The following is a 27054-nucleotide window of genomic DNA, read 5'->3' as shown; positions in this document are numbered from 1 at the left end:
GGCACTGTGCCTCATTCCCCTCACTCACTGAATGGTGCTCCCACAGGACTCATGGGGACCTTGTAAGTGGCCTCTATCAGCATATCCTGCTGTCCCTGCAGAAGATCCTGGCAGATCCTGTGCGGCCGCTCTGCTGTCACTATGGAGCCGTGGTGGGGCTGCATGCTCTTGGCTGGAAGGTGAGCATCCCGGCCTTTCTCACAGACAGAGCCGTAAGAACTCCCATTTGTGTTAGAAAAATAGTACTTGTGTGTCTTTCTCTCCAAAAGGGTGTGTGCCTGCCACTGCCATGTATTGAGTTCTGGCCTTAGGCCAGCCTCAGTGATAGCTTGACTTTCTGTATGTAAATGTCTTATCCTTTCGAAAGTCCTGTATGACAGATACTGATGTCCCCCCATTTTATAAATTCCTGCCCATTCTATATTACCACATTAAGAAATACCTTCAAGGCCGGGCGCGGTGGCTCACGCCTGTAATCCCAGCACTTTGGGAGGCCGAGACGGGCGGATCACGAGGTCAGGAGATCGAGACCATCCTGGCTAACACGGTGAAACCCCGTCTCTACTAAAAAATACAAAAAACTAGCCGGGCGAGGTGGCGGGCACCTGTAGTCCCAGCTACTCGGGAGGCTGAGGCAGGAGAATGGTCTAAACCCGGGAGGTGGAGCTTGCAGTGAGCTGAGATCCGGCCACTGCACCCCAGCCTGGGCGACAGAGCAAGACTCTGTCTCAAAAAAAAAAAAAAAAAAAAAAAAAAAAAAAAAAAAAAAAAAAAAAAAACAAAGAAATACCTTCAATTCCTGTTGTACTGAGCATTTTACACATGAATAGATACTGAATTTTGTCATGACTTTTTAGCATCTATAGAAATTATCAAATGATTATGTGCTTTAAAAATTAGGTGTTGGCGCCGGGCACAGTGGCTCATACCTGTAATCCCAGCACTTTGGGAGGCTGAGGCAGGCACATCACGAGGTCAGGAGATCGAGACCATGCTGGCTAACACGGTGAAACCCCCTCACTACTAAAAATACAAAAAAATTAGCCGGGCGTGGTAGTGGGCGCCTGTAGTCCCAGCTACTCGGGAGGCTGAGGCAGGAGAATGGCGTGAACCCAGGAGGTGGAGCTTGCAGTGAGCTGAGATTGCACCACTGCACTCCAGCCTGGGCAACAGAGCGAGACTCTGTATCAAAAAAAAAAAAAAAAATACAAGTTAGGTGGGTATGGTGGCACATGCCTGTAATCCCAGCTACTCGGAAGGTTGAGGCGAGAGAATTGCTTGAACCTAGGAGGCAGAGGCTGCAGTGAGCCAAGGTTGTGCCTCTGCACTCCAGCCTGGGCGAGAAGAGCGAAACTCCATCTCAAAAAAATAAAAGATCCTACCTTTTAATACTATCACAGTGGCAACACCTGTTTTTTTTTTTTTTTTTTTTTTTTTTTTTTGAGACAGAGTCTTGCTCTGTCACCCAGAATAGAGTGCAGTGGCGCAATCTCGGCTCACTGCAAGCTGTGCTTCCTGGGTTCAATTCTTCTGCCTCAGCCTCCCAAGTAGCTGGGACTACAGGCACCCGCCACCACACCTGGCTAATTTTTTATATTTTTATTTTTTATTTTTTATTTTTTTTATTTTTTTTTTGAGATGGAGTCTCGCTCTGTCGCCCAGGCTACAGTGCAGTGGCCGGATCTCAGCTCACTGCAAGCTCTGCCTCCCGGGTTCACACCATTCTCCTGCCTCAGCCTCCCGAGTAGCTGGGACTACAGGCGCCCGCCACCTCGCCCGGCTAGTTTTTTGTATTTTTTAGTAGAGACGGGGTTTCACCGTGTTAGCCAGGATGGTCTCGATCTCCTGAACTCGTGATCCACCTGCCTTGGCCTCCCAAAGTGCTGGAATTACAGGCGTGAGCCACCACGTCCGGCCACTTTTGAGATTTTTATTGGAATTACATCAAATGTATTAGATTAATTTTGAAGGGGAGTGATATCATGATAGTAAGTCATCCTGTCCACGAAGGTATCATATCTCCATTTTTTTTTTTTTTTTTTTTTTTTTTTGAGATGGAGTTTCACTCTTGTTGCTCAGACTAGAGTGCAATGGCGTGATCTTGGCTCACCACAACCTCCACCCTGACCAGGTTCAAGCGATTCTCCTGCCTCAGCCTCCCAAGTAGCTGGGATTACAGGCATGTGCCACCATGCCCGGCTAATTTTGTATTTTTAGTAGAGACGGGGTTTCTCCCATCAAGCTGGTCTCGAACTCCCAACCTCAGGGAATCCACCCATCTCAGCCTCCCAAAGTGCTGGGATTACAGGCATGAGTCACCGCGCCTGGCCTATATCTCCATTTTTTTTTTTTTTTAAACAAAAGTTTATTCTTAAATGTATAACAGCTCCAAGACAACCCTTAATTCCAGCTATAGGTGTCAAAGGATGTCATGGCAGGGAATACAGATGTTTAAATATAGATGAAATAAAGGGTCACCATCTCCTCAGGCACAAGGAACAGCTTACTTTTTGCCAGATTTCTTAATTCTACCTGTGGCCAAGGGCCCCTTCCCTGCGGCCTTCACTTTTAGCTCCTCGAGCTTCTGCTCCTCTTTTTGTTTCTGCTTGAAAGCCTTATCTTCCTCGTCCATCTCCTTGGCCTGCTTCTTTGGCTGTTTCAGTGGCTGCTTCTTGCCAGCTTCCCGGCCGGACATGGCGCCTGCCGCCCCTTCCCCCTATATCTCCATTTTTGTTTAGGTCTTCACAGGCGTTGGGGATGCTTTCATCATTTCCCTGAGTGGAACCTACACATACTTTAAAACGTCGTTTCTTTATGGATCAACTAAACTATAGAAAAACAAAGAGTAAGAAAAAGACAAAAAATAGAAACAAGATACAAAGGAAAAAGAAAGAAAGAAAGAGGAGGGCTGGGGGTGTGGTGTTTCATGCCTGTAATCCCAGGACTTTGGGAGACTGAGGTGGGTGGATCATCTGAAGTCAGGAGTTCAAGACCAGCCTGGCCAACATGGTAAAAACCCGTCTCTTCTAAAATACAAAAATTAGCTGGGCATGATGGCACATGCCTATAATCCCAGCTATTCTGGAGGCTGAGGCATGAGAATCGCTTGAACCCAGGAGGTGGAGGTTTCAGTGAACCGACATCGTGCCATTGCACTCAACCCTGGGCAACGGAGTGAGATACCATCTCAAAAAGAAAAAGAAATAAAGAGGAAAAAAAATTCTGCCTAGTGCAGTGGCTCATGTCTGTAATCGTAGTGCTTTGGGAGGCTGAGGTGGGAGGATCACTTGAGCCTAAGTGTTCAAGACTACCTTGGGCAACATAGTGAGATCCCATCTCTACAAAAAATTTTAAAAATTAGCCAAGTGAGCCGGGCGTGGTGGCTCACGCCTGTAATCCCAGCACTTTGAGAGGCCGAGACAGGGGGATCACCTCAGGTGAGGAGTTCAAGACCAGCCTGGCCTACATGGTGTAATCCCATCTCTACAAAAATACAAAAAATTAGCTGGGCGTGTTGGCAGGCACCTGTAATCCCAGCTACTCAGGAGGCTGAGGCAGGGAGAATGGCTTGAGCCCGGGAAGCGGAGGTTGCTGTGAGCCAAGATCGTGCCACTATACTCCAGCCTGGGCAACAGAGCCAGACTCCGTCTCAAAAAAAAAAAGAAAAAGAAAAAAGCCAAGTGTGTCCGGGCATGGTCTTGCACCTGCATTCCCAGCACTTTGGGAGGCCAAGGAGGGCAGATCACCTGAGGTCGGGAGTTCGAGACCAGCCTGACCAACATGGAGAAACCCCGTCTATACTAAAAACACAAAAATTCAGCCTGGGCGGCAGAGCGAGACTCCGTCTCAAAAAAAGAAAAAAAAAAAACAAAACACAAAAATTAACCGGGGGTGGTGGCGCGTGCCTGTAATCCCAGTTACTTGGGAAGCTGAGGCAAGAGAATTGCTTGAACCTGGGAGGTAGTTGCGGTGAGCCGAGATCACGCCATTGCACTGCAGCCTGGGCAACAAGAGTGAAACTGCATCTTAAAAAAACCCCAAAAAACAGAAAAAACCTAGCGTGATTGGCATGCATCTTTCGTCCCAGCTACTTGGGAGGCTGTGGTGGGAGGATTGTTTGATCCTGGGAGGTCAAGGCTGAAGTGAGCCAGATTGCTGCTCTCTATCCAGCCTGGGTGACGGAGTGAGACTGTCTCAAAAAAAACCCAAACGCCGGGCGCGGTGGCTCACGCCTGTAATCCCAGCACTTTGGGAGGCCGAGACGGGCGGATCACGAGGTCAGGAGATCGAGACCATCCTGGCTAACATGGTGAAACCCCGTCTCTACTAAAAAAATACAAAAAACTAGCCGGGCGAGGTGGCGGGCGCCTATAGTCCCAGCTACTCAGGAGGCTGAGGCAGGAGAATGGCGTGAACCCGGGAGGCGGAGCTTGCAGTGAGCTGAGATCCGGCCACCGCACTCCAGCCTGGGTGACAGAGCGAGACTCCGTCTCAAAAAAAAAAAAAAAAAAAAAAAAAAAAACCCAAACAAGCAACAAAAAAACCCCACAAACTATTCCTAGATTCTTGCTGTCCTTCGATGCTGTTGTAATGGGGTCTTTATGGTGTTAGTTTCTTGCTCGTGTATAGAAATGTAATTCACTTTTACATTCCTATCTTCCTAAACTATCCAGTTACTTTGCTAAGCAGTGGGGATACATACAGGGTATAAAGACAGATAATAGTGACCCCGCTATCACTGTCATATGGGTGAAGGGCCAAGAGGGCATATGTAATGCTTATTGTTAGCAACATAAATTTACAGTTTGCAAACTGCCACCCTATACAATCAGCAGGCAAGTACTGTCCAGCTGCTTTCTTAAACTATCATTGCTAATTATAGATTCTTTGGAGGTTTTAATATAGATGATCATATCATATCATGTATAAATAATGACAGCTTTATTTCCTTTTTTTTTTTTTGAGATGGAGTCTTGCTCTGTTGCCCAGGCTGGAGTGCAGTGGTGCGATCTCGGCTCACTGCAAGCTCCACCTCCCGGGTTCATGCCATTCTCCTCCCTCAGCCTCCCGAGTAGCTGGGACTACAGGCGCCTGCTACCACGCTTGGCTAATTTTTTGTATTTTTTAGTAGAGATGGGGTTTCACCGTGTTAGCCAGGATGGTCTCGATCTCCTGACCTCGTGATCCGCCAGCCTTGGCCTCCCAAAGTGCTGCGATTACAGGCATGAGCCACCGTGCCAGGCTTTTTTTTTGTTTTTTGAGACGGAGTCTTGCTCTGTCGCCCTGGCTGGAGTGCAGTGACACGATCTCGGCTCACTGCAACCTCCGCTTCCCAGGTTCAAGCGATTCTCCTGCCTTAGCCTCCCAAGTAACTGGGATTACAGGCGTGTGCCACCACTCCCGGCTAATTTTGTGTTTTTAGTAGAGACGGGTTTCTCCATGTTGGTCAGGCTGGTCTTGAACTCCTGAACTCAGGCGATCCGCCTGCCTCGGCCTCCCAAAGTGCTGGGATTACAGGTGTAAGCCACCGCACCCAGCATGCCTTTATTTTTCTTATTGTTAGGATTACTAATGTTATATACACATGATGATGAACATCTTTGGGATTACAGGCACCTGCCACTGCGCCCATCTAATTTTTGTATTTTTAGTAGAGAGGGTTTCATCATCTTGGCCAGGCTGGTCTTGAACTCCTGACCTCGTGAGCCACCCACCTCGCCTTCTGAAGTGCTGGGAGTGAGCTACCATGCCCAGCCTCTTTATAGTTAATTCTTAACTACTGTTTTCAGTGTCTTCCATAGTTACAGAATTATTGAAGCTTTCATATTCTCAAGTCAGCAGTAAGTTATATTTTTTAGGAATTTGAGAATTTTGTCAACACTTTCAAATGTTCGTGCTGTGGATGAATGACCATAGAACTCTGCCTCATCCATCAAAGCCCATCACAAACGTCATTTATTTGAAGTTTTGCTTTCACCCAAATTAATCACAGGATTTTGTTTTTGAGATGAAGTCTTGCTCCATCGTCCAGGCTGGAGTGCAGTGGCGCGGTCTTGGCTCACTGCAATTTCCACCTCCTGTGTTCAAGCAATTTTCCTGTCTCAGCCTTCCTAGTAGATAGGACTACAGGCACCTGCCACCACGCCCAGCTAATTTTTGTATTTTTGGTAGAGACGGGGTTTCACCTTGTTGGTCATGCTGGTCTTGAACTCCTGACCTCAGGAGGTCTCAGCCTCGGCCTCCCAAAGTGCTGGGATTACAGGCGTGAGCCACTGCGCCTGGCCAATCACAGGATTTTAAATTGTATAATCAGAGTCCAAGTCTCTGGTTGGTGGTTTTTACGCAGATTGTTTGAACTGAGTCTAAGTTTACATCTCAGTGAAGCCAGTACTTGCCTGATTGTATGGGGTAGCAGTATGCAAACTAAATTTTGGAGTTGTTAGCAATGAGCATTGTTTTAGCCCTTGGCACACAGGGTAGTGATACTGGGTACACTTTTTATTGTCTACTTCTTTTGTGACACTTTATTATCTACCTTTGTACCTTTATTCCCAATGCCTAGCTTAGGTATACAGTAGGTTCCAAATAAATGTATGGCTGAATATGCCAGTCAGGGAATTTAGGAGGATTGAGCTCTGTCTAGGATCAGAAATAAAGGTAGGTGTTTCATGGGAAAGGGTCCTAGAGAGGGAGTAAGTGTCAAAGAGACGCTAACTGCATTCCTTCTCTTCCAGGCAGTAGAACGAGTCCTGTACCCACACCTGTCCACGTACTGGACAAACTTGCAGGCTGTGCTGGATGATTATTCAGTATCTAATGCACAGGTCAAAGCAGATGGGCACAAAGTCTATGGAGCCATTCTGGTGAGTACCATCCCCTTCCAGCCTCCCTCCCCTGCATGAGCTTAGCAGCCAAGCAGGCTTACTTTGGAATATTTGATGGGCCCAGGTTCCTCGAATTTTTTGCCTATCTTAGTCCTTGGCTTTTACAGGTGGCCGTAGAGCGACTGCTGAAGATGAAGGCCCAGGCAGCAGAGCCCAACAGGGGTGGCCCAGGTGGCAGGGGGTGCCGGCGCCTGGACGACCTGCCATGGGATAGCCTTCTCTTGCAAGAGTCGTCCTCCGGGGGCGGTGCAGAGCCCAGCTTTGGGTCCGGTCTCCCGCTGCCGCCAGGGGGAGCGGGGCAGGAGGACCCTTCTCTTTCGGTGACCCTGGCGGACATCTACCGGGAGCTCTACGCCTTCTTCGGTGACAGCTTGGCCACACGCTTCGGCACCGGCCAACCTGCACCCACCGCTCCGCGGCCGCCCGGGGACAAGAAGGAGCCGGCGACAGCCCCTGACTCGGTGCGGAAGATGCCGCAGCTGACGGCAAGCGCCATGGTCAGCCCGCAGGGCGACGAGAGCCCCCGGGGCAGCGGCGGAGGCGGCCCCACGTCGGCCTCTGGGCCAGCGGCCTCTGAGAGCAGGCCCCTGCCGCGCGTGCATCGGGCGCGCGGGGCACCCCGGCAGCAGGGCCCCGGGACCGGCACCCGCGACGTCTTCCAGAAGAGCCGTTTCGCCCCGCGCGGCGCCCCGCACTTTCGTTTCATCATCGCCGGGCGGCAGGCTGGGAGGCGCTGCCGCGGGCGCCTTTTCCAGACTGCATTCCCCGCGCCCTACGGGCCTAGCCCGGCCTCCCGCTACGTGCAGAAGCTGCCCATGATCGGCCGCACTGGCCGCCCCGCCCGCCGGTGGGCGCTCTCGGACTACTCGCTGTACTTGCCGCTCTGAGTAGGTGAGCGCTTCCATCTTTGTAAATAAATTCCGCCCCCGGAAGTGACGTCTCCATTTTCGTGGGTCGCGCCGGATAAGGTGGGGTTTGGCCGGGTTGAGGCTGTGGCGGCGCTTCCTGGTGGTCAGGGCGCCATGGCGCTGCCCTGGCTGCAGCGCGTCGAGCTTGCGCTGTTTGCTGCCGCCTTCCTGTGCGGGGCCGTGGCGGCCGCGGCGCTGACTCGGACCCAGGTGCGGCTGCGGGGCGGGGTCAGGTAGGCTGGGGAGCTGGCCGGTCCTGACGTGGCGAGGGCACTGTCGTTTTCCGACCGAGCTCGCTGCTGCTCGGAGCCGGTGGACCTGGTAAGGCACGGCTGGCACCGGCCTGTACCTGAAATGCAGCGAGGCTAATCGCGCTTTGTGGCTACTCTGGGCCAGGTCATACTTCGAAGTTGTACTCTCGCCAAAGGGACGGGTCAGTACCGTCTTAAAGCACTAGATGGAGTCGGGTTTCGTGGCTCCTGCTGACCTTACTGTGGTTCTGAAACAGAAGTCGATGCGGAACCTGCGTCCATCCGTTAAATCAGAAGCCTTTTGTGCTGAGCTTTGTCTAGAAATAAAGCATAGTGTAGTGGAGATGATCAAGATGCCACATGATTGCAGCACAGTGTATTAAATGACAAAATAAGAGATGTAGAAAACGCTGACGTAAAGGTAGAAGCCAATAATTTACATCGTTTACCCCAGCCAGGTAATCTGGTTAGTAAACATGGGTTCATTTAATGCCTATAAAGTAGGCACTAGTGTGCCTATTTTACACCATGAGAAAACCTCAGAGATCCGCAGGGCGCGGTGACTCACGCCTGTAATCCCAGCACTTTGGGGGGCCGAGGCAGGCAGATGACTTGAGGTCAGGAGTTAGAGACCAGCCTGGCCAACATGGCAAAACTCCGCCCTTACTAAAAATACAAAAATTAGCCGGGTGTGATGGCTCATGCCTGTAATCCCAGCTACTTGGGAGGCTGAGGCAGGAGAATCGCTTGAACCTGGGAGGCAGAGGTTGCAGTGAGCCGAGATCGTGCCATAGCACTCCAGCCTGGGTGACAAGAGCGAAGCTCCATCTCAAAAAACAAAACAAAAAAACCCTCAGAGGTAGTTATTTGTTGAAGGATATACAAGGCCTGGGTTTACTCTAAGGTTTCTGCACAAAGACCAGAATTAATGAGGCTTCTCTGAAGCTCATTGTATTCTATAGTCATTGGCTATTTTCTGATCCTTCTGGCCACTGTTTGATTCCCCAACAGGCCCTCTCCATCAATATCTCTGTCCCAGAAATAGGAACTGACAGTGCACAAATAACTTCCTGGAATGGTCGTGGCCTAGGTTATCACTAACACCTACCAAGACACTGCATCCAGAGGCATTAACCTGAAATCTAGGACTCAGCAGCTTCTCTCCACAGGGCTCCTTCAGTGGTAGATGTCCCCTGTATGGTGTCGCCACCCTGAATGGCTCCTTCCTGGCCTTATCCCATCCCTCCGCACCATCCCTCTGCTACTTTGTAGCTGGGGCCTCTGGCCTCTTGGCCCTCTACTGCCTCCTGCTTCTGCTCTTCTGGATCTACAGCAGCTGCATTGAGGACTGCCACAGGTGACTGCCCAACCCTGAGGGCCAGGGTCTGAGGTAGGATGAGCCTCGCCTCCACCACAAGGCTTGTTCTCTCCCTCTCAGAGGTTCTATAGGGCTGCGCATTGCACTGGCCATCTCAGCTATAGCCATCTTCCTGGTCTTGGTGTCTGCCTGTATCCTTCGATTTGGCACCAGGTCTCTCTGCAACTCCATCATCTCCCTGAACACTACAATTAGGTAATGGGAGAGGGAGGGAAGCCTGGCTGGGGCTACCTTCCCTCTGCACCAGGGTCCTGTAATTTCCTTTTAATCCCCATCAGTTGCTCTCAACTCACAGGGCACTGGGCACAGGTGTGCCTCGGATATAAACTATCACCCTTTCTCACAACTGTCTCTTTGACCTCACAGCTGTTCTGAAGCCCAGAAAATTCCATGGAGACCCCCTGGAACTGCTCTGCAGTTTTACTCCAACCTACACAATGCCGAAGTGAGACCCAAGGATAGAAGGAAAGATTCACATAAGTATCTGTAGCTGTGTGGGTGCTCACCAGTGTATCATGAGCTTGGCTCACCAGTGAGAGGAGCTGAGGGGGTTGTCAGCCTGAAATTCAGCAGTTAAGAGTGGTGTGTGGGTGGGAAGGACTGGATTTGAAATGGTCCCATTCCTGACACTCCTGTCCCTGTCTCCCACAGACCTCTTCTTGGGTGAATTTGGTATTGTGGTGTGTGGTCTTGGTGCTCCAGGTCGTGCAGTGGAAGTCTGAAGCCACCCCACACCGGCCTCTGGAGAGGGGTGACCCTGAGTGGAGCTCTGAGACAGATGCTCTCTTTGGGCCACGCCTTTCCCATTCCTGAAGAATAACCAGAGTGCTTCCTGCAGCCAAAGACTCCATGCCCAAGTGCCTGCAATCCTCTTGCCCCCACGAGGCCCTGTTTATGTTGGGAGTCTTAGTTTTCCTTTCAGGGGGGAAACGTAATGACAGGCCCCCCTCCTCTTCCTACAGCTGTTTTTGTACCAAAATATTATATTATTGTCTTCATCTTGTGAGTTTTTGATGTTAAAGTACAACTAGATAGGAGGAAGGAGTGAAGGCTAAGCAGACATGGATTGAAACTTAGAGGTACTGTTAGGCAGCTGCCCTAGGGATGACTGCTCCTTTATTTGTTGTTAATGAATCTTAACCTCCTTGTGTGACCTGGTTGTTACTCCATTCTAAGATTGGCTTTTTTTTTTTTTTTTTTTTGTAAATACAGACAAGGTCTCGCTATGTTGCCCAGGCTGGTCTCAAACTCCTGGGCTCCAGCAGTCCTCCTGCCTTACCCTCCCAAAGTGCTGGGATTACAACAGGTGTGAACCAACACACCTGGCTCCCCAAGGTTCAGCTTTTATCCCCCTGTTGGAGAGGTGAGTGACTTGAGGTTGTTTCTTCACAAGCTCCGGTAGGCACCCACAGTATTGTCAAAGAGTTTTGTGTTAGGGAAGTGTCCAGCTTTGTCCAAGAGGAAATAGAAGCGTCGGCCTTTGACTTTCAGAGGTAGCATGGCAGGGACTTCATCTCGGTGGGCCATGCAAGATACCTGCTTCAAAGGAACTGTGAAATGGGCCCACAAGCCAAAAGGGGCATGAGTGGTGAGGGTCACCTGCTGCCCTCCAGCTCGAAGCACCACTGAGCGCACAGACCGGAGAGAGAAGAGAAGACCAGCACCGAGTACGAGGGCTCCTGCAGGAAGGGCAGACATCGGGGTGAGGGGTTTTCACTGTACGTCTAAGTACCGACCTTTCCAGTGCCCTCTGAATAAGAAATCTTGGGGATGAAAGTAATATTTACTGAGCTTTTTTGAGACTGAGTTTCGCTCTGTCACTCAGGCTGGAGTGCAGTACTGAGCTCCTCTTATACACCACAATCCTGTTACTCCTCCCAACAACCTTAGTAGACATCTGTTTCCATTTTAATGGGAGGACGAAGAGCTTTAAGGACCTTGCTCAAGGTCGCAGAGTGAAAGGCAGACCTCGGCCTAGACTATGACAGGGCACAGCGCTCAGGGACACAAGTGTTTCGCTTTTTTTTTTTTTTTTCCTGAGACCGCAGTGCGACTGAGCCGGAGTGCAGTGGCGTGATCTCGGCTCATTGCAACCTCCGCCTCCCGGGTTCAATTGATTCTCCTGCCTCAGCCTCCCGCGTAGCTGGGACTACAGGCGCTTGCTACCACACTCAGCTAAATTTTTGTATTTTTAGTAGAGACGGGGTTTCATGGTGTTAGCCAGGATGGTCTCGAGGTCCTGACCTAGTGATCCGCCCGCCTCCGGCCTCCCAGCATATGAGCTACCACGCCCGGCCAGTGTTTCGAATTTCTGTAGGGTTAAGCCCGCCCACCACTCTTGTATAGGGAACCCCCAACTCTCCCTGCCTGTATAGGGAAGGTCGTGTCCCGCCACCCCACGTTGCCATAGTGGGAAGCCAGCCCACGTCTTACCGATGGCGCCGCAGCCGACGGCCAGACCATAGCGCCAGAGCGCGGAGCGCAGGTCGAAGGGGCCACGGTTTGGGACCTCCGCATCCAGAGGCTTCACCCGGACCGGGTGCCGGGACACGGCTACCACAGCCAGGGAGGCCCAGAAGACGCCCTGGCCCGCGCAGAACAGCCCGAGGATGGTGAAGAAGCGGCCCCGATCATGCTCAAAGAGCAACACATCCCGTTGCAGCGTCGCGCCTTGCAGGGGCCGGCGCGTGGGCAGGGGTCGCAGCACAGCTAGCAGCCCCGTGGGCCACCGCCTCCAAGGCGCCGCCATGGCCAGCCGACTTCCGGGGTGGGACTTCCTGTCGCGGAGCCGCCTCCCGCCCTCCCTGGGCCCCCCTCCCCTCCCCGCTAGAGGGCCCGCCCTCCCGCTCAGGGCTGGGAGGAGACAACCAATCCAGAACGCAGAACACAAAATACAACATCACTCTTTATATTAAAAAGTAAGGAGGTCCTGGGGTTAAGTACACAAAGCACCTAAATCCTTCGGGTAGTTTAGTGTCAGTTCTACAAAGTAAGCTTTGGCTTCCGGGCATCAGTGAGGCTCAATCTTCTGAAGGCTTCCAGGGCAGGCGAGGAGAGGGATCAGGCAGCCCTCCCTCCCTCGGTCACAGTCACGGGGCGGCCTAGGGCCAGACAGGAGGAGATGACAGACGACAACCAGACGGTAATATCCAAGGACTATTTACAGGGGAGGCTGCTTCTGGGGCATGACTACAATCACTTCATGAATGCCACTTCTGGGATCTCGCCCTTGGCCTGGAGAAAAATGAAGGTCAGTAGAGGCAGGCCTACCATCTCCACTCAGCAACCCCAGCTAACCTGACCTCCGGAAGGCCCAGAGATCCTAGTGTTTTTGCCACTGTATTTCCAGACCTTACCTTGAGATGAGTGAAGGCCTGGGCAGATCTGGTGTAGTCCCAGTTGTTGTCCTGAAGGCACCTGGAGTGGAAGAACAGGCAGGTCTGTAAGAACTCTGACCCCTAAATGCCAGTTGGAAGTCCATTCCATAAAAGCACCCAGGTTTGCCAACAAATATGTACATTCTTATACATCCTTGCACTATTTATACAAATGAGAAATTAGTAAAAGTCCAAATGTTCTACCAATGGCTTATCAAAGATAAGGAATATTAAATAGCTGTCAAGAAGTCCAAGATACTTTTTACAGTGGTAGGGAAAGATGTTCATGGTGTAAGTAAAGAAACTAAGTTGCAGAACAGTATATGAAAAGGAACTTCCATTTGCCTTTAACGTTTTTTTTTTTTTTTTTTTTTTTGAGATGGAGTCTCACTGCTGCCCAGGCTGGAGTGCAATGGCGCGATCTCGGCTCACTGCAACCTCTGCCTCCCAGGTTCAAGTCATTCTCCTGCCTCAGTCTCCCGAGTAGCTGGGATTACAGGTGCCACCACCATGCCCAGCTAATTTTTGTATTTTTAGTAGAGACAGATTTCACTATGTTAGCCAGGCTGATCCTCGTGATCCGCCCACCTCGGCCTCCCAAAGTGCTGGGATTACAGGCGTGAGCCACCGCGCCCGGCAACCTTTAAAAATTTTTATGCTAGGCCGGGCGCGGTGGCTCACGCCTGTAATCCCAGCACTTTGGGAGGCCGAGGCGGGCAGATCACAAGGTCAGGAGATCGAGACCACGGTGAAACCCCGTCTCTACTAAAAATACAAAAAATTAGCCGGGCGCAGTTGTGGGCGCCTGTAGTCCCAGCTACTCGGGAGGCTGAGGCAGAAGAATGGCAGGAACCCGGGAGGTGGAGCTTGCAGTGAGCCGACATCGCGCCACTGCCCTCCAGCCAGGGGGACAGAGCGAGACTCCATCTCAAAAAAAAAAAAAAAAAAAAAAAAAAATTATGCTAATTTATGCACAGGCAAATTTTTTGTAGACTATTGGGTTTTTTGGTTTTTTGTTTTTGAGATGGAGTCTTGCTTTGTCACCAGGCTGCATGCAGTGCAGTGGCACAATCTCGGCTCACTGCAACCTCCGCCTCCTGGGTTCAAGCAATTCTCCTGCCTCAGCCTCCCGAGTAGTTGGGACTACAGGCGTGGACCACCAAGCCCCACTAATTTTTGTATTTTTAGTAGAGATGAGATTTCACCATGTTGTCCAGGATGGTCTTGATCTCTTGACCTCATGATATGCATGCCTCAGCCTCCCAAAGTGCTGGGATTACAAATGTGAGCCACCTTGCCTGGCCAACTATTAGGTTTTTTTAAGCAGCCAAAAGCTTTGCCTTTTAAAATTTCAGGAACCCAGGCACGGTAACTCACACCTATAACCCCAGCACTTTGGGAGGCCTAGGTGGGCAACATGGTGAAACCCCATCTCTACAAAGAAATACAAAAAAATGAGTCAGGTGCTGTGGCCTATGCCTGTAATCCCAGCTACTCAGGTGCCTGAGGTGGGAGAATCACCTGAGCCCTAGCAGTTGAGGCTGCAGTGAGCTGTGATCACACCACTGTACTCCAGCCTGGGCATCAGAGTGAGACCCTGTCTCAAAACAAACAAGCAAATAAAAATCTGGCTGGGCGCAGTGCCTCACGCCTGTAATCCCAGCACTTTGGGAGGCCACAGTGGGCAGATCACGAGGTTAGGAGTTCAAGACCAGCCTGGCCAACATAGTGAAACCCTGTCTCTACCAAAAAAAAAGAAAAAAATACAAAAAATTAGCCAGGCATGGTGGCATGTGCCTGTAATCCCAGCTACTCGGGAGGCTGAGGCAGGAGAATTGCTTAAGCCTGGGAGGCAGAGGTTGCAATGAGCCAAGATCGCACCACTGCACTCCAGCCTGGGCAACAGAGCAGGACTCCATCTCAAAAAGAAAAAAAAAAGGTGGCACATGCCTATAGGCCCAGCTACTCTGGAGGCTGAGGTGGGAGGATAGCTTGTGCTCAGCAGTTAGAGGCTACAGTGAGTTATGATCACCACTACACTCCAGCCTGGATGACAGAGCAAGAACTTGTCTCTATAAAAAAAAAAAAAAAAAAAACACACACACACAAAAAAACCATCAGAAGCTCTCATTATTTACTACTAGCCCTCCTTCAGTTCACCCCGTCCTACACATGCCCAGTACTCACTTCTGGGACCACTCGAGGTTCATGCCAGACTGGGTAGAGAATGCCTGCAACATTTCCTGCTGCTCTGGAGAGAGGGTGGGCACTGGGCTGGAGGAAGGCGTGGGCGCAGGCATAGCGAAGGCTCTTTGGATCTCTTCAGAACTGGCATTCCGCACAAATAGCTCGTCGTTTACAATGCATAGCCTTGAGGACAAAGAGCACTTAAAAAAAGCTAGACAGATAACGTCATCCTCCCATCATTCCTATTCTCTGATTCTTTCAATATCCACAAGGTCCCCCCCTCCCACTCTTAGCTATTGTTACCTTTTATCATTTATCCCCTCCCATGGAATCAATGTTTGGAAGGATTATCTACCAAACACACTAGAGTTCTCCCAACCCATGAACAGTTCTTAGCTCTTTTATTCATCCTCACGACAAACTTAGGCAGTGAATATTGTTAAATGAATTTTCAGATGAGGCAGCAGCCTACTTGCTGGAAGTGGTGGAGCCAGGATGAAAACCCAGACGGCACAATTCCAGAGCCAAGCTATTAACTAACTGGCTCTTAACTACTATGTGAGCTTTCCCTGATTTCCTGTTGCCTTTCTGAAATCACCCCAAAGACTGACTCTACCTTCCAATTACCACACTGTTGGCCATGATTAGGACTGGTATCCAATGTGAAAAGCAGAATACTTACCCTGAATTGCTAGCAGGAACAGCAATGAACGTCCGGGTGAAGGCTCGCAAAGAATCCCGGGACTTTCCGTCCACTGCAATGAGAACAGCAACGACACCTTAGGGTCACTAGTGCTTTATGTTTACAAACAGCTTCTTGAATCATGGTCTTCTTTGATACAAAGAATCCTAGCGGGTCAGAGAGGGATGATTAAGTATATAAGGGTATAAGGGAAGCAGAGGTGGGGTGAAAGGTCAGGTCAGAAAGGACAATAGTAATAACTACGGCCGGGCGTGGTGTCTCATGGTTATAATCCCAGCACTTTGGGAGACCAAGGCAGGTGGATCCCGTGCAACATGGCGAAACCCCGTCTGTACTAAAAATACAAAAATTAGCTGGGCGTGGTGGTGCGCGCCTATAGGCCCAGCTACTTGGGAGGCTGAGGCAGGAGAACCAGTTGAACCCAGGAGGCGGAGGTCGCAGTAAGCCAAGACTGCGCCACTGCACTCCAGCCTGGTGACAGAGTGCGACTCCGTCTCAAAAAAAAGTAATTACTACTAATCCACTGATAGCATCTATATGCCAGGCCCCAGGCCAAGCACTTTGTAAGTCACTTCAGTTACTTCCTATAGCACCACTATGAGATGGCTATTACTTAACCCCAACTTACAAATAAATAATCTGTCTTAGAGGTAATGTTACTTGTCCGCAGCCCCACACAACCAAAACTGGGATGGAAACTAAGAACTGCCTGACTCCAAAGTCCTCCTAATCCCCAGGCTTTTCCCATATCCAGAAAGGACAGGTGGAGAGGCAGGCCAAGCCAAGACGGCTTGGGTTCAGAATGGGAGAAGGAGCTCAAAAAGAAAATGGGAGAGAAAGTAGCTGGGAGGCTAAGAGTGCTGAGGAAAATTCCAGCTGGGGGTGGGACCATGCTACAAACTCAGGACTCCAGAGATTCTTACCTTCCTTGAAGACTCCATTGACAGAAAAACACAGCAGTGTACTCTGAAAGAGAAGCAGCATCGGGTACAATGTACACTTCTCAGAGCCTGAGTGCCCCCCCTTGTCTATTAAATGCCACCCCCACCCCAATTTTAGGCTTCTGTCAGGGCACCAACAGGAGCTTACCGTCTGGGCGCTTATGTCTACCACGAAGGAATTGACGTCATGCTGGGTTTTGGGCAACTCGTTGAGGAAGGCAACAACGTTGAGACGCGTGTGCTTCAGCAGCCGGAACCGCAAGGCTGTGGGTGGAGGAGAAAGCTCAGCGGTGCTGCCACATACTCCTGAGTTCTATGACTGATTCCTTCCCATGCCCTTTTCCCATCGTATTTTGTTCATATCACACACTTACTAGGGTCTTTAAGCTTCTTCACATTTCTGCTATCCTTGAAATACTCGGCCAAGCTGCTTCTGGGGGAATAAGAGGAATGGACGTGGTGTTCAGAGCAGTGCTGCCAGCAGGTGCTGCCTTGTATCTGCTGGGAAACCCAGTGGTCCCGGGGAGATTCTGGGATGTGATACTCACCGGGCAGGGTTCTGAGGAATGAAAGGAATGCTCAGGGAACAGCAGGCCCCATCATGGTAGGCATCCAGGAGCCCTTGCCGGTCTCCAGAGTCATAAATTGCATAGTACCTATGGGAAAATCAAAAGAGAAAGTATGAACTATGTGGTCTAGAGCCATAAAAGGACCCAGTAGCTCCCAAGAGTGAGTTGTGGCCGGGCATAGAGGCTCATGTCTGTAATCCCAGCACTTTGGGAGGCTGAGGCAGATGAACAGCTTTTGCCCAGGAGTTCAAGACCAGCCTGGGCAACATGGCAAAACCCTGTCTCTACTAAAAATACAAACAAAATGGCTGGGCACGGTGGCTCATGACTCTAATCCCAACACTTTGGGAGGATAAGGCAGGCGGATCATGAGGTCAGGAGTTGGAGACTAGCCTGGCCAACACAGTGAAACCCCGTCTCTATGAAAAATACAAAAATTAGCCAGGTGTGGTGGCACACGCCTGTAGTCCCATCTACTGGGGAGGCTGAGGCAGGAGAATCACTTGAACCCTGGGAGGCAAAGGTTGCAGTGAGCCAAGATCACATCATTGCACTCCAGCCTGGGTGACAGAGTGAGACACTGTCCAAAAAACAAACAAACAAACAAACAAAAAACCAAAAGAGTGAGGCTGAGGTGTGCCTGGGTCTGCCCACCTTTCCCTGCCAACCCCGGGGGTGGGGAGAGGGGGCCCTGGGATACTTACTGTTGTAGGAAGTGCAGGACCAGACTCTTCAAGTTTTCTGTTCCAAAATAGCTTCCCTGAAATCAAACAAGATATTAGGAACATGGAAGCACTATTCTCTCCACACGTAAGTTCTTACTCAGTCCATGCTTCCTACCTTGCAGGGCGGTAACGTCGTGGGGGCTTCAACATCAAAGGCAATTGGCGGGGGTAGCTCATGGCCATCCTGTGGAAAGGAAATAAAAGTTGACAGTGTAGACTGAGCACAGTGGCTCACACCTGTGATCCCAGAACTTTGGGAGGCCGAGGCAGGCAGATGGCTTGAGCTCAGGAGTTTTAGACCAGCCTGGACAACATGGCAAAACCCATCTCTACCAAAAAAAAATACAAAAATTAGCTGGGCGTGGTGGTGTGTGCCTGTAGTCCCAGCTATTTGGGAGGCTGAAGTGGGAGGATCACTTGAACCTGGCAGGCGAAGGTTGCAGTAACCTACGATTGTGCCACTGCACTCCAGCCTGGATGACAGGGCGAGACCCTGTCTCAAAAACAAAACAAAAGTTGACAGTTTAAACCAGAGAGAAAAAGGCTGGATGCATAAGTAGACTAAAGAACTAACAGAGAAGGATCAGAAGTCACGTATAAAACCACCATGAAAAGTATCCAGGAATCCAGGCTGGGCACAGTGGCTCATGCCTGTAATCCCAGCACACTGGGAGGCCAAGGTGGATGGATTAGTTGAGGTCAGGAGTTCAAGACCATCCTGGCCAACATGGTGAAACCCCCGTCTCTACTAAAAATACACAAAGAAATTAGCTGGGCGTTGTGGCACACGCATGTAATCCCAGCTACTTGGGAGGCTGAGGCAGGAAAATCGCTTGAACCCAGGAGGCGGAGGTTGCAGTGAGTCTAGATTGCACCGAACTCTGGATAACAGAGCAAGACTCCATAAACGGCCTGGCAAGGTGGCTCACGCCTATAATCCCAGCACTTTGGGAGGCCAAGGTGGATGGATCACCTGAGGTGAGGAGTTTGAGGCCAGCCTGGCCAAAATGGTGAAACCCTGTCTCTACTAAAAATACAAAAATTAGCCAGGCGTGGTAGCACATGCCTGTAATCCCAGCTACTCGGGCTCAGTAAGCTGTGGCAGGAGAATCGCTTGAACCTGGGAGGCGGAGGTTGCGGTGAGCTGAGATCACACCGTTGCACTCCAACCTGGGCGATAAGAGTGAATCTCCGCCTCAAAAAAAAAATAATAAAAAGAAAAAGAAAACTATCCAGGAATCCTTGCGAGTGGGAGACACTGTGCTTGTTAGAATGAAAAAATTATGGACTTACCAGGCGTAATAACTTGGGAAATCGTTCGCGAATGGCGCTGTCAAGAACGGGACAGAAGTAAGTGATGCTTCAGAGCCACCGTGCCTCCTGGGCTGCTCTAGGAGCAAATATACCAAACCCGAGGGACAGCCCATCCCATCCTGCTCATCCCTCCACTCCCTCCCAGCCTGTGCTCAGGGAAAAATGGCCCCACTCCCCACCTGACCCGGGGCACCCAGACATGGACTGCCTTGAAGGCTGTCTCTTTTCTCTCTGCCTGACCCTGAGTGTCAAGGAGCAGTACTCCAAGCCTAGGCTTTAAGCCCAGGACCTCTTTCCCCTCCCTGCCCCCCTTACCTTCCACCTACTCACCTGTGCAGCCCCGGGAGGAGGGAATGGGGTGGGAGCCCAGGGGCTCCGCTGCCTCACCAGGTATCCATCAGTTCTGCCAGGTCTGGCCTTGGCCAAGACCCAAACACACCACAGGGATGGCACAGGATGTTGGGGCAGGGAGATGAGCAGGTGGGGCTCAGGAAGAGGAGAAGCCAAGGAGTAAGAAAGGAGAGGAAAAGGAGGAAAAAGAGAAAAAGGCAAGATGGGGCAGGGGCAAGGCAGAGATGGGGAGGTATAGGAGACACAGAAGAAAAAGAAAGAGAAAGCAAAGAAAAAGGGAAAAGAACTACAAGGCAAAAAAGCATCTAGAAAAATGAGGGAGAAAAGGGAGAAACTGACACAGCCCTTTCTTTCAGCTGCCCCATCCCTGTGGTCCAAGGTAGAAATGAGAAATAAATCCTTGCTGTGGTGAGTGGGCACTTGCTGTTGGCCAGGTCTCTGTCTGCTACCTGGGTCCCGATCTGAAGCTGGGCGTGGGGAGCAAAGCAGCCATGGGGGCAGGAGACCTCCCTCAGAAGGTGTGAGGGTTCAGGCCCTTGCAGGATTGTGGGGGTGAGGGTCCATGCCCCACCTCTGTTGCCCCCAAGTTATCTCCTGATGGCCCCTCTGCGACTGTGCCTGTCTTAGGTTGTTCCTTCCCTGAGGAATCTTACCCGTCTCTGGCTAACCAGCCATCCACCGGGGCCAAACAGGGTGACGTGCAGTGTGTGAGTGAGGGAGAGGCAGCGCCCCCGAGGGGGTCAGTTCTCTGTCTCCTTGGTAGCCTATGCCCCCGTGGCCTCCACGCCCAGCACCTGCCTTGGGATTCCCTCGCCTGCTGGCGGGGCCCCAGCTCTGATCACGTCTTGGGGAACCCAGGTTTCTTCTTCAGGGAGAGCCCAGCTCATAGCACTGGGCGAGATAGACAGATTGCATGCCACCAGCCCCTAGGAGGCCTCAACCTCAGCATGGGCAGGAATGCCCAGGCAACAACCCTGGGCAAGTGGATCCTGAGAAAAGGGTCCCTCTTCGCGCAAGGGCAAGAGGGACCATCACAGTACAAAGGACGGAAGGCCCATCTCAGTAAGGAAGTCCCAGGTAGGGAGGGCTTCCTCAGCCACGGACATCAGGCTCTTGGTATAAGGCCACTCCATCTATAGGGTATGTACAAATACCCTCTGGTCAGAGTAGAAAGGAGAGATGCCTTTCCTGGAACAACAGGGTAGGGAGATTCTAGAAAAGGTTGTGTTCAGGAAGAAAGAGAAAGGCCACAGGCCCAGCAAACAGATAGTCAGGTCAGAAGAGAAGAGAAAGGATCTCAGGACAAAGCTGGAAGACATAGACAGACCAAAGTGGGGAGCACGTGATCCTCCCAAAGGACAGGTGGTTCCAGCTCAGGGCTGCACATCTCCGCAGACGGGCCCTGGTCAGGATGCATTAGCTCAGCCTCCCAGGGGGTGAAGGTCCCCAGGAGGGGAGACACAGGCTACAACTGACCTGATGTAGGTGGACTGGTCTCGGAAGGTGTCACACAAGGAGTTTCCGTCGAGCCAGAGCTCTTCTAGTTTCAGCCCCTTTATCTTGTCCAACTCCCGCTCAGACTTCAACTGCAAATGGTGGAAGGAAAAAAGGGAGGAGACCCTGGTGAAGACAGCCAACTGGATCCCCATACCCCCAGTACCTACGCTTAGCTCTGAAATCTTCTTTTTTAATCTCTTAAAATTTTCTTTTTTTGGGGGGGACAGGGTCTCACTCTGTCACCCAAGTTCAGTGCTGTGGCATGATCATAGTTCACTGCAGCCTCAAACTCCTGGACTCAAGAGATCCTCCCACCTCAGACTCCTGGGTTTCTAGGACTACAGGCATGTGACATCATGCTTGACTAATTTATTTTTTAAATTAAAAAAAATTTTTTGAGATAGGTTGCTCAAGCTAGAATGCAACGGCGCAATCATAACTCACTGCAGCCTTGAACTCCTGTGCTCTAGCAACCCTCCCACCTCAGCCCCCAGGAGCAGCTTGGACTACAGGCATGTGAACTCCTAGCCTTAAGTGATCTTCCTGCCCTGGCCTCCCAAAGTGTTAGGATTACAGTCGCAAACCAGCGCATTTGGCCCGAGTTCTCTCTCTTGCCTCTTGCCATCACCAGACAAACTCTCTACACGCTCTACCCATCCCTTCAAAAATATAGCCGAGCGATCAATTCTCACTTCATTTCCAGAAAGGTTTAGGATCTTCAGGTTGGGCGCCTTCTGAACAATGCTAGACATGTCATCCAGCCTGTATAGCCTGTTATTGCTCAAGTTCAAGGACAATAGCTGTGAGGAGAAAAGAGTTTAGAGAAAGCACCACCAGCAAGTGGCTCAGAGACGAATCTGCCCTCCAGCCACATCCTATCTAACCCACCCTGCTTCCTCATGCCTAATACTGGGCCAAAGGCCTTACCTCAGGGATGTTCTCTTCAATGATCCTCAGGGTAGCTGCCATACAGCTTCTGCGATTCAGGACAACGTCAATGTTCTGGGCCACCAAATCTTCAGGAAGCAGAAGGGAAGGAAAGGGAAGGCTGAAGGGTTTGCCCAGGGCAGCATTAACAGTAAAACATCCTCAAACTTTCCCTCCCTGACAGATTCCACCTTGTCACCACCTATCTGAGAACTACTGCTGTCAACCAACCTGGGTCTGAACGGAGGCCCTTGAGGTCAAGGGCTTGCTGGGAGCCATCATATCGTTTGCTCATGATCAGCTACAGAGGTAAAAGAAGGGTTTAGTGGTCACTGGGGTGGTATGAGTGGGGTGGGGGTGTGAGAAGTGGTAAGACTGGGTTGGAAACATCTAATTTGAGCCTGCCTCACCTTTAGCTGTTCTACTTGTTCTGGCTTCAGTTCATTCAGTATAGTGTGGGGCGGAGCAGAAGAGTTGATGATGATAGATATCTGGAGGGAAGACACAAAGGGCACAGAAAACTCTAGAGAAGCCTAAGCCGCAAGACCCAGACCAAGACCCAGTCCCTGCTCTGAGCACCAACTTCCACCTCCAGCCAAGCCAAGTCCTTTAAACACACCCTTCGGTTCTCCCGATCCAAAATCTTATAGTTGACAGCCTTCAATGCAGAGGCAGTGCTGGCGTCCTCAACGAAGAACTGGGCCCGTGTATTCTCATAGTGAAACTGCAAGAGGAAACAGGAGCATTACACTGGGAGTCCAGAGCCCCTTGGGGAGGGGCATTACACTGGGAGTCCAGAGCCCCTTGGGGAGGGGCATTACACTGGGAGTCCAGCTTGCCCCTTCACCATCCCTGGTGCCTGGCCAGCCACTCAGGCCTTGTCTTACCTCAATAGGGGTGAAGGGCACACTGCACTTGCTCTGAATCATGCTCAGGAGCCATGCCTTGTCATACTTTCTGCCATAAGGAATCTAGAAATGAGAGAAAGAGCAAAGAAGGGAACGATAAGTAAGGCTGAATAGCAGACCCAACACAATGCCTTTTATACCTTCTACCAAACTTTAAAAGACTACCTAAAGAAAGGACCACTACTAGGTTTTCTACTTGAGACATACGTAGATTCTTTAACTTCCTTTCTGTCTACTTACACTTACTATTTTTTTTTAGACAAAGTTTCGCTCTTGTTGCCCAGGCTAGAATGCAATGGCACGATCTCAGCTCACTGCAACCTCCACCTCCCAGGTTCAAGCGATTCTCCTGCCTCAGCCTCCCAAGTAGCTGGGATTACAAGCACGCCCGACTAATTATTTATATTTTTAGTAGAGATGGGGTTTCACCATGTTGGTCAGACTGGTCTTGAACTCCTGACCTCAGGTGATCCACCTGCCTCGGCCTCCCAAAGTGCTGGGATTACAGGCATGAGCCACCACATCTGGCCAACACTTGCTATATTTTCTTAGTAATAGGGCCTCACTCTGTCACTCAGGCTAGAGTGCAGTGGTGCGATCATAACTCACTGCAGCCTTCATCTCTTGGGCTCAAGCGATCCTCCTGTCTCAGTCTTCTGGAGTAGCCAGGACTACAGGCATGCACCACCATGTCTGGCTAATTTTAAAATTTCCTGTAGAGAAGGGGTCTTGCTGTATTTCCCAGACTGGTCTTGAACTCCCAGCCTCAAGTGATCCTCCACCTCAGCCTCTCAAACTGCTGGCATTACAGGCATGCGCCACCGTACCCAGCCCACTTACGCTTATAATCCCTCCAAAAAAAAAAATCAATTTTTTTTATTCTAAAAGTTTCAAGATATTATTTACACCTTGCCTGTCCCTCAGAGAACTTCACGGACTCCAAGCCCCATACTCAGTCTGAGCCAAATGAAGACATCCAGAGGAATTACTCCTTCCACAACCACAGTTTTCATATTTCTCTTCCACCCCTTCTCTGAACCTGCTCTAAGGTGTTGGAAGATACTGATTCCTAGGAGAAGAGACAGATACTTGACTATGGCGTAATCAGCTAACAAGAATAATTTTTGGGCTGGGCGCGCTGGCTCATGCCTATAATCCCAGCACTTTGGGAAGCCAAGGCGGGCGGATCACGAAGTCAGCAGTTCAAAACCAGCCTGGCCAATACAGTGAAACCTTGTCTCTACTAAAAATATAAAAATTAGCTGGGCGTGGTGGTGGGTGTCTGTAGTCCCAGCTACTCAGGAGGCTGAGGCAGAAGAATCGCTTGAACCCAGGAGGCGGAGGATGCAGTGAGCCGAGATCACGCCACCGCACTCCAGCCTGAATGACAGAGCAAGATTCCATTTAAAAAAAAAAAAAAAAAAGGCCGGGCGCGGTGGCTCAAGCCTGTAATCCCAGCACTTTGGGAGGCCGAGACGGGCAGATCACGAGGTCAGGAGATCCAGACCATCCTGGCTAACCCGGTGAAACCCCGTCTCTACTAAAAAATAAAAAAACTAGCCGGGCGAGGTGGCAGGTGCCTGTAGTTCCAGCTACTCGGGAGGCTGAGGCAGGAGAATGGCATGAACCCGGGAGGCGGAGCTTGCAGTGAGCTGAGATCTGGCCACTGCATTCCAGCCTAGGCGACAGAGCGAGACTCCGTCTCGAAAAAAAAAAAAAAGAATAATTTTTGTGGAATAAAATTAAACATCTCCACTCTGAGCGTGGCCTCCGATCTCTACTGTACCATCTACTTTCTCAAAGTACTCACTGTAATCTTGAACCAGTTCTTTGAGGTCCCATCCTGGCTGGTGCCAGCCCCTCCTCTCTCTGGAGGAGCTCTGTCTCTCCGCACAGTAACATGAATGCGATCTCGATCATGCCAAGTATCACCCCGACGGTTAGGTCGGGTGGTATAGGGGTTGCTGTGGGTAAACAGAGAATAAAATGACCACAAATGCTAGGAAAGTCTTCTCAAAGACCTTCTTGCACTGTGTTGGCGGGACTAAACTAAGACTGTTCAATCGCTAAGCTAGTCCTGGCATTTCTCACTATAACAGGTGGGAAGGAAAATGACATGGACAGTAAAAGGGCCATATAATCTCATGAGCCACTAAATTCAAACCAGACCAACTGGTCACTTACTATCGTACTCGGGGACCATCCTGGGCATCACTCATTGCCACATCTCCATCATCTTCCTCCAGGCGGGAAGACCGAATACCAGAACCGCCTCTTCCAGACCTACGGTTTCCTTCACCATATTTCCACCGGAAGGGACCCCGGCCTTTTTTCTTTCTTTGAGGGAAATTAACGCGTTCATCATCGTGTTCTGGAGTTAGAAACAGGAACACAAATTAGAAGTAACTGGTCCGGCTTGGTGTGGCAATCATAGTTTCTACTCTGAACTACTGGAAGAGATACATACTAACTACACAGGCCATCTCCATGCAAACTCCGCTGCCTGTCCACAGGAAAGAACTCTCTCTGTGGGAGGTCAGCATCAAGGAAAAGTTATTGGAAATCTGTGCAGGGCTTTTGAAAAATGAAGTAGAAACTGGAATTAGAAGCAGAATGTATAAATGTGAGACCCAAAAGTGTAAGTGAACACAAATCAGACCTCTGAAAGCCACCTGAAATCTGCCACTCAATACTTTGTCTATACAGTACAGATGCCAGTTACAAATATGATCAGTTTAAGGATCCTCTAAAAATTCTCCTTGTTCTCAAATTGCCACTTTGAAGTTTTCTGAGGAGCTCTTCGATTCCTTGGCCAGAAATACCCTTTAACTCAGGAGACAATTTCTAGACTCAGGCTCTAGTGGTAGTGCCAGGCTAGGGTGCTTAACCAGGGACCCTGGAATGCTCTCCAGGAATATGATCTGATTCATGCTGTGCAGGACTAGCGTCTTAAAAAGGGTCCCTAACTCCCAAAAGAGATCTGCCTAATACCGAGCACTCTGTAAACAATGAATCTCAACAAATGACCGTAGGAAAAAAGAACACAGAAGGCGCAGCTAACATTCATTGAGAACTGTTCTCCAGTACCGGCCACTATGCCTCAGGCACTTGATAGGAATGATCTCATTTTCCCCCCTACGTCCCCCCCGACTCTTAAGAAATACTGTTATTATTCCACTTTAAAGGGGTGGAAGAGGAGAGTTTTAAATTCACGGTTTCAACCTCCACCATGCACTCCTAACTACTACAAAGAACTAACACCCAGTGTAGTGTTCAGACTGGAACATCCAGTTGATGTGTAAGTCTCGAATATTAAGCCAAAGCCCAGGCCCGAGGGTTCAAGACCGACTGGACGCAGTAAAAAATAGGGCACCAGGACAGCCCACGAGTAGGGCACTAACTCACATTAAAGGAAGAGTCAGGCCGCCAAACCGAACTGACAGGCATCAACCACCCACAAAGTTCAAAGGAATCCCGTCCCCCTACCCCCGAGCCACCCGCTCCGAGCCGCAGGTCCCCCAACACCAGGATTCCAGGAGGAATCCAGGAGTCAACAACTCGGTAATCCACCTCGAGTGCCCCCGACCCCCCGCGCGCCGCTCCCCGCGGACGCCGGGCCCCTGGCGGCCTCACGCCCCGGAGGCTGAGGCCTAGGCCGGCGCCGCCCACCCGCGCCCCAGATAGCCGGTTCCCGACCCGAGGACCAGCACTGACCGCTGTACGACTTCCCCTCGTCCGCCATGCCACAGCGAAGAGCAAGGGCGGGCTCAAGCGCTGGCCGCTACGCCGGCAAACGACCAAACGCCCAAGCACTCAGGACCGAAGTGTCCCTACGCCGGGCGCCACCGCATTTATATAGCAAAGCACGTCGCGCGCCGCTGACGTCCCAGGCTGGGGGCGGTGTCGCCGCCCGGAGAAAGCGCGACCCCCTGCGCGTGCGCACACTTAAGGCCGTCGTGCGAGGGGCGGGGCCTGACTCTCCGCGCCCCGCCCAAGACCTGAGCTTGCGGAACCCCGGCTGGTAGCCAGCAGGTCCCCGCATGTTTTCATCTGTCCGCTGACGCTGCCCTGGCAGCTTGAGTTAGTGCTAGAGCAGAGTGCTGCCGCTGCAACCCAGAACTCAGCGGGGAACGG

The 27054-nt window shown here is 50.9% G+C and overlaps 5 protein-coding genes and 1 pseudogene across 7 annotated transcripts in view; 2 read left to right on the top strand and 4 right to left on the bottom strand.

Annotated features, from left to right (window-relative positions):
* The window catches only part of TAF6L (TATA-box binding protein associated factor 6 like), a 177370-nt gene extending 169554 nt beyond the window's left edge, over positions 1-7816 (top strand). For both annotated transcript variants that reach the window (XM_050756911.1, XM_050756912.1), the window contains 3 exons: positions 47-179; positions 6735-6863; positions 6992-7816. In XM_050756911.1, the coding sequence (XP_050612868.1) occupies positions 47-179; positions 6735-6863; positions 6992-7771 (1042 nt within the window). In that variant the 3' untranslated portion in view covers positions 7772-7816. The remainder of the gene's footprint in view (positions 1-46; positions 180-6734; positions 6864-6991) is intronic.
* TMEM179B (transmembrane protein 179B) overlaps positions 1-10622 on the top strand; it is an 84096-nt gene extending 73474 nt beyond the window's left edge. The window contains exons 2-6 of the mRNA XM_050757027.1: positions 7872-8002; positions 9213-9400; positions 9482-9616; positions 9788-9866; positions 10073-10622. Coding sequence (XP_050612984.1) covers positions 7907-8002; positions 9213-9400; positions 9482-9616; positions 9788-9866; positions 10073-10234 — 660 coding nt within the window. The 5' untranslated portion in view covers positions 7872-7906 and the 3' untranslated portion in view covers positions 10235-10622. The remainder of the gene's footprint in view (positions 1-7871; positions 8003-9212; positions 9401-9481; positions 9617-9787; positions 9867-10072) is intronic.
* Positions 2357-4205, bottom strand: LOC126935539 (translation machinery-associated protein 7-like). The gene has a single exon (XM_050757074.1). It carries the CDS (start codon positions 2693-2695, stop codon positions 2504-2506), a length of 192 nt encoding a protein of 63 aa, XP_050613031.1. The 5' UTR covers positions 2696-4205; the 3' UTR covers positions 2357-2503.
* Positions 10623-10637: 15 nt separating the features above from the next.
* TMEM223 (transmembrane protein 223) lies at positions 10638-12274 on the bottom strand. Its single transcript, XM_050757033.1, has 2 exons — positions 11855-12274; positions 10638-11100 (listed from the first exon to the last, which is right to left on the bottom strand). Exons 1-2 carry the CDS (start codon positions 12168-12170, stop codon positions 10808-10810), a joined length of 609 nt encoding a protein of 202 aa, XP_050612990.1. The 5' UTR covers positions 12171-12274; the 3' UTR covers positions 10638-10807.
* A 39-nt stretch (positions 12275-12313) lies between these two features.
* Positions 12314-26815, bottom strand: NXF1 (nuclear RNA export factor 1). Its single transcript, XM_050756914.1, has 21 exons — positions 26635-26815; positions 25105-25291; positions 24731-24884; positions 22900-22983; positions 22632-22736; positions 22423-22503; positions 22244-22313; positions 22013-22101; positions 21778-21885; positions 21065-21174; positions 19217-19253; positions 18039-18107; positions 17903-17958; positions 17178-17285; positions 17004-17062; positions 16778-16893; positions 16612-16654; positions 15668-15740; positions 14986-15168; positions 12778-12838; positions 12314-12655 (listed from the first exon to the last, which is right to left on the bottom strand). The coding sequence occupies exons 1-21, from the start codon at positions 26660-26662 to the stop codon at positions 12617-12619; spliced, it is 1860 nt and encodes a 619-aa protein (XP_050612871.1). The 5' UTR covers positions 26663-26815; the 3' UTR covers positions 12314-12616.
* Positions 19221-21008, bottom strand: LOC126935521 (uncharacterized; annotated as a pseudogene). The gene has a single exon (XR_007719249.1). The product of XR_007719249.1 is annotated as an uncharacterized LOC126935521 (transcript).
* Positions 26816-27054: the final 239 nt, after the last annotated feature.

The sequence above is a fragment of the Macaca thibetana genome, chromosome 14 (genome assembly GCF_024542745.1).
Source record: "Macaca thibetana thibetana isolate TM-01 chromosome 14, ASM2454274v1, whole genome shotgun sequence".
In the NCBI taxonomy this organism is placed as follows: Eukaryota; Metazoa; Chordata; class Mammalia; order Primates; family Cercopithecidae; genus Macaca; species Macaca thibetana.
This window is presented reverse-complemented; position numbering and strand designations above follow the sequence as displayed.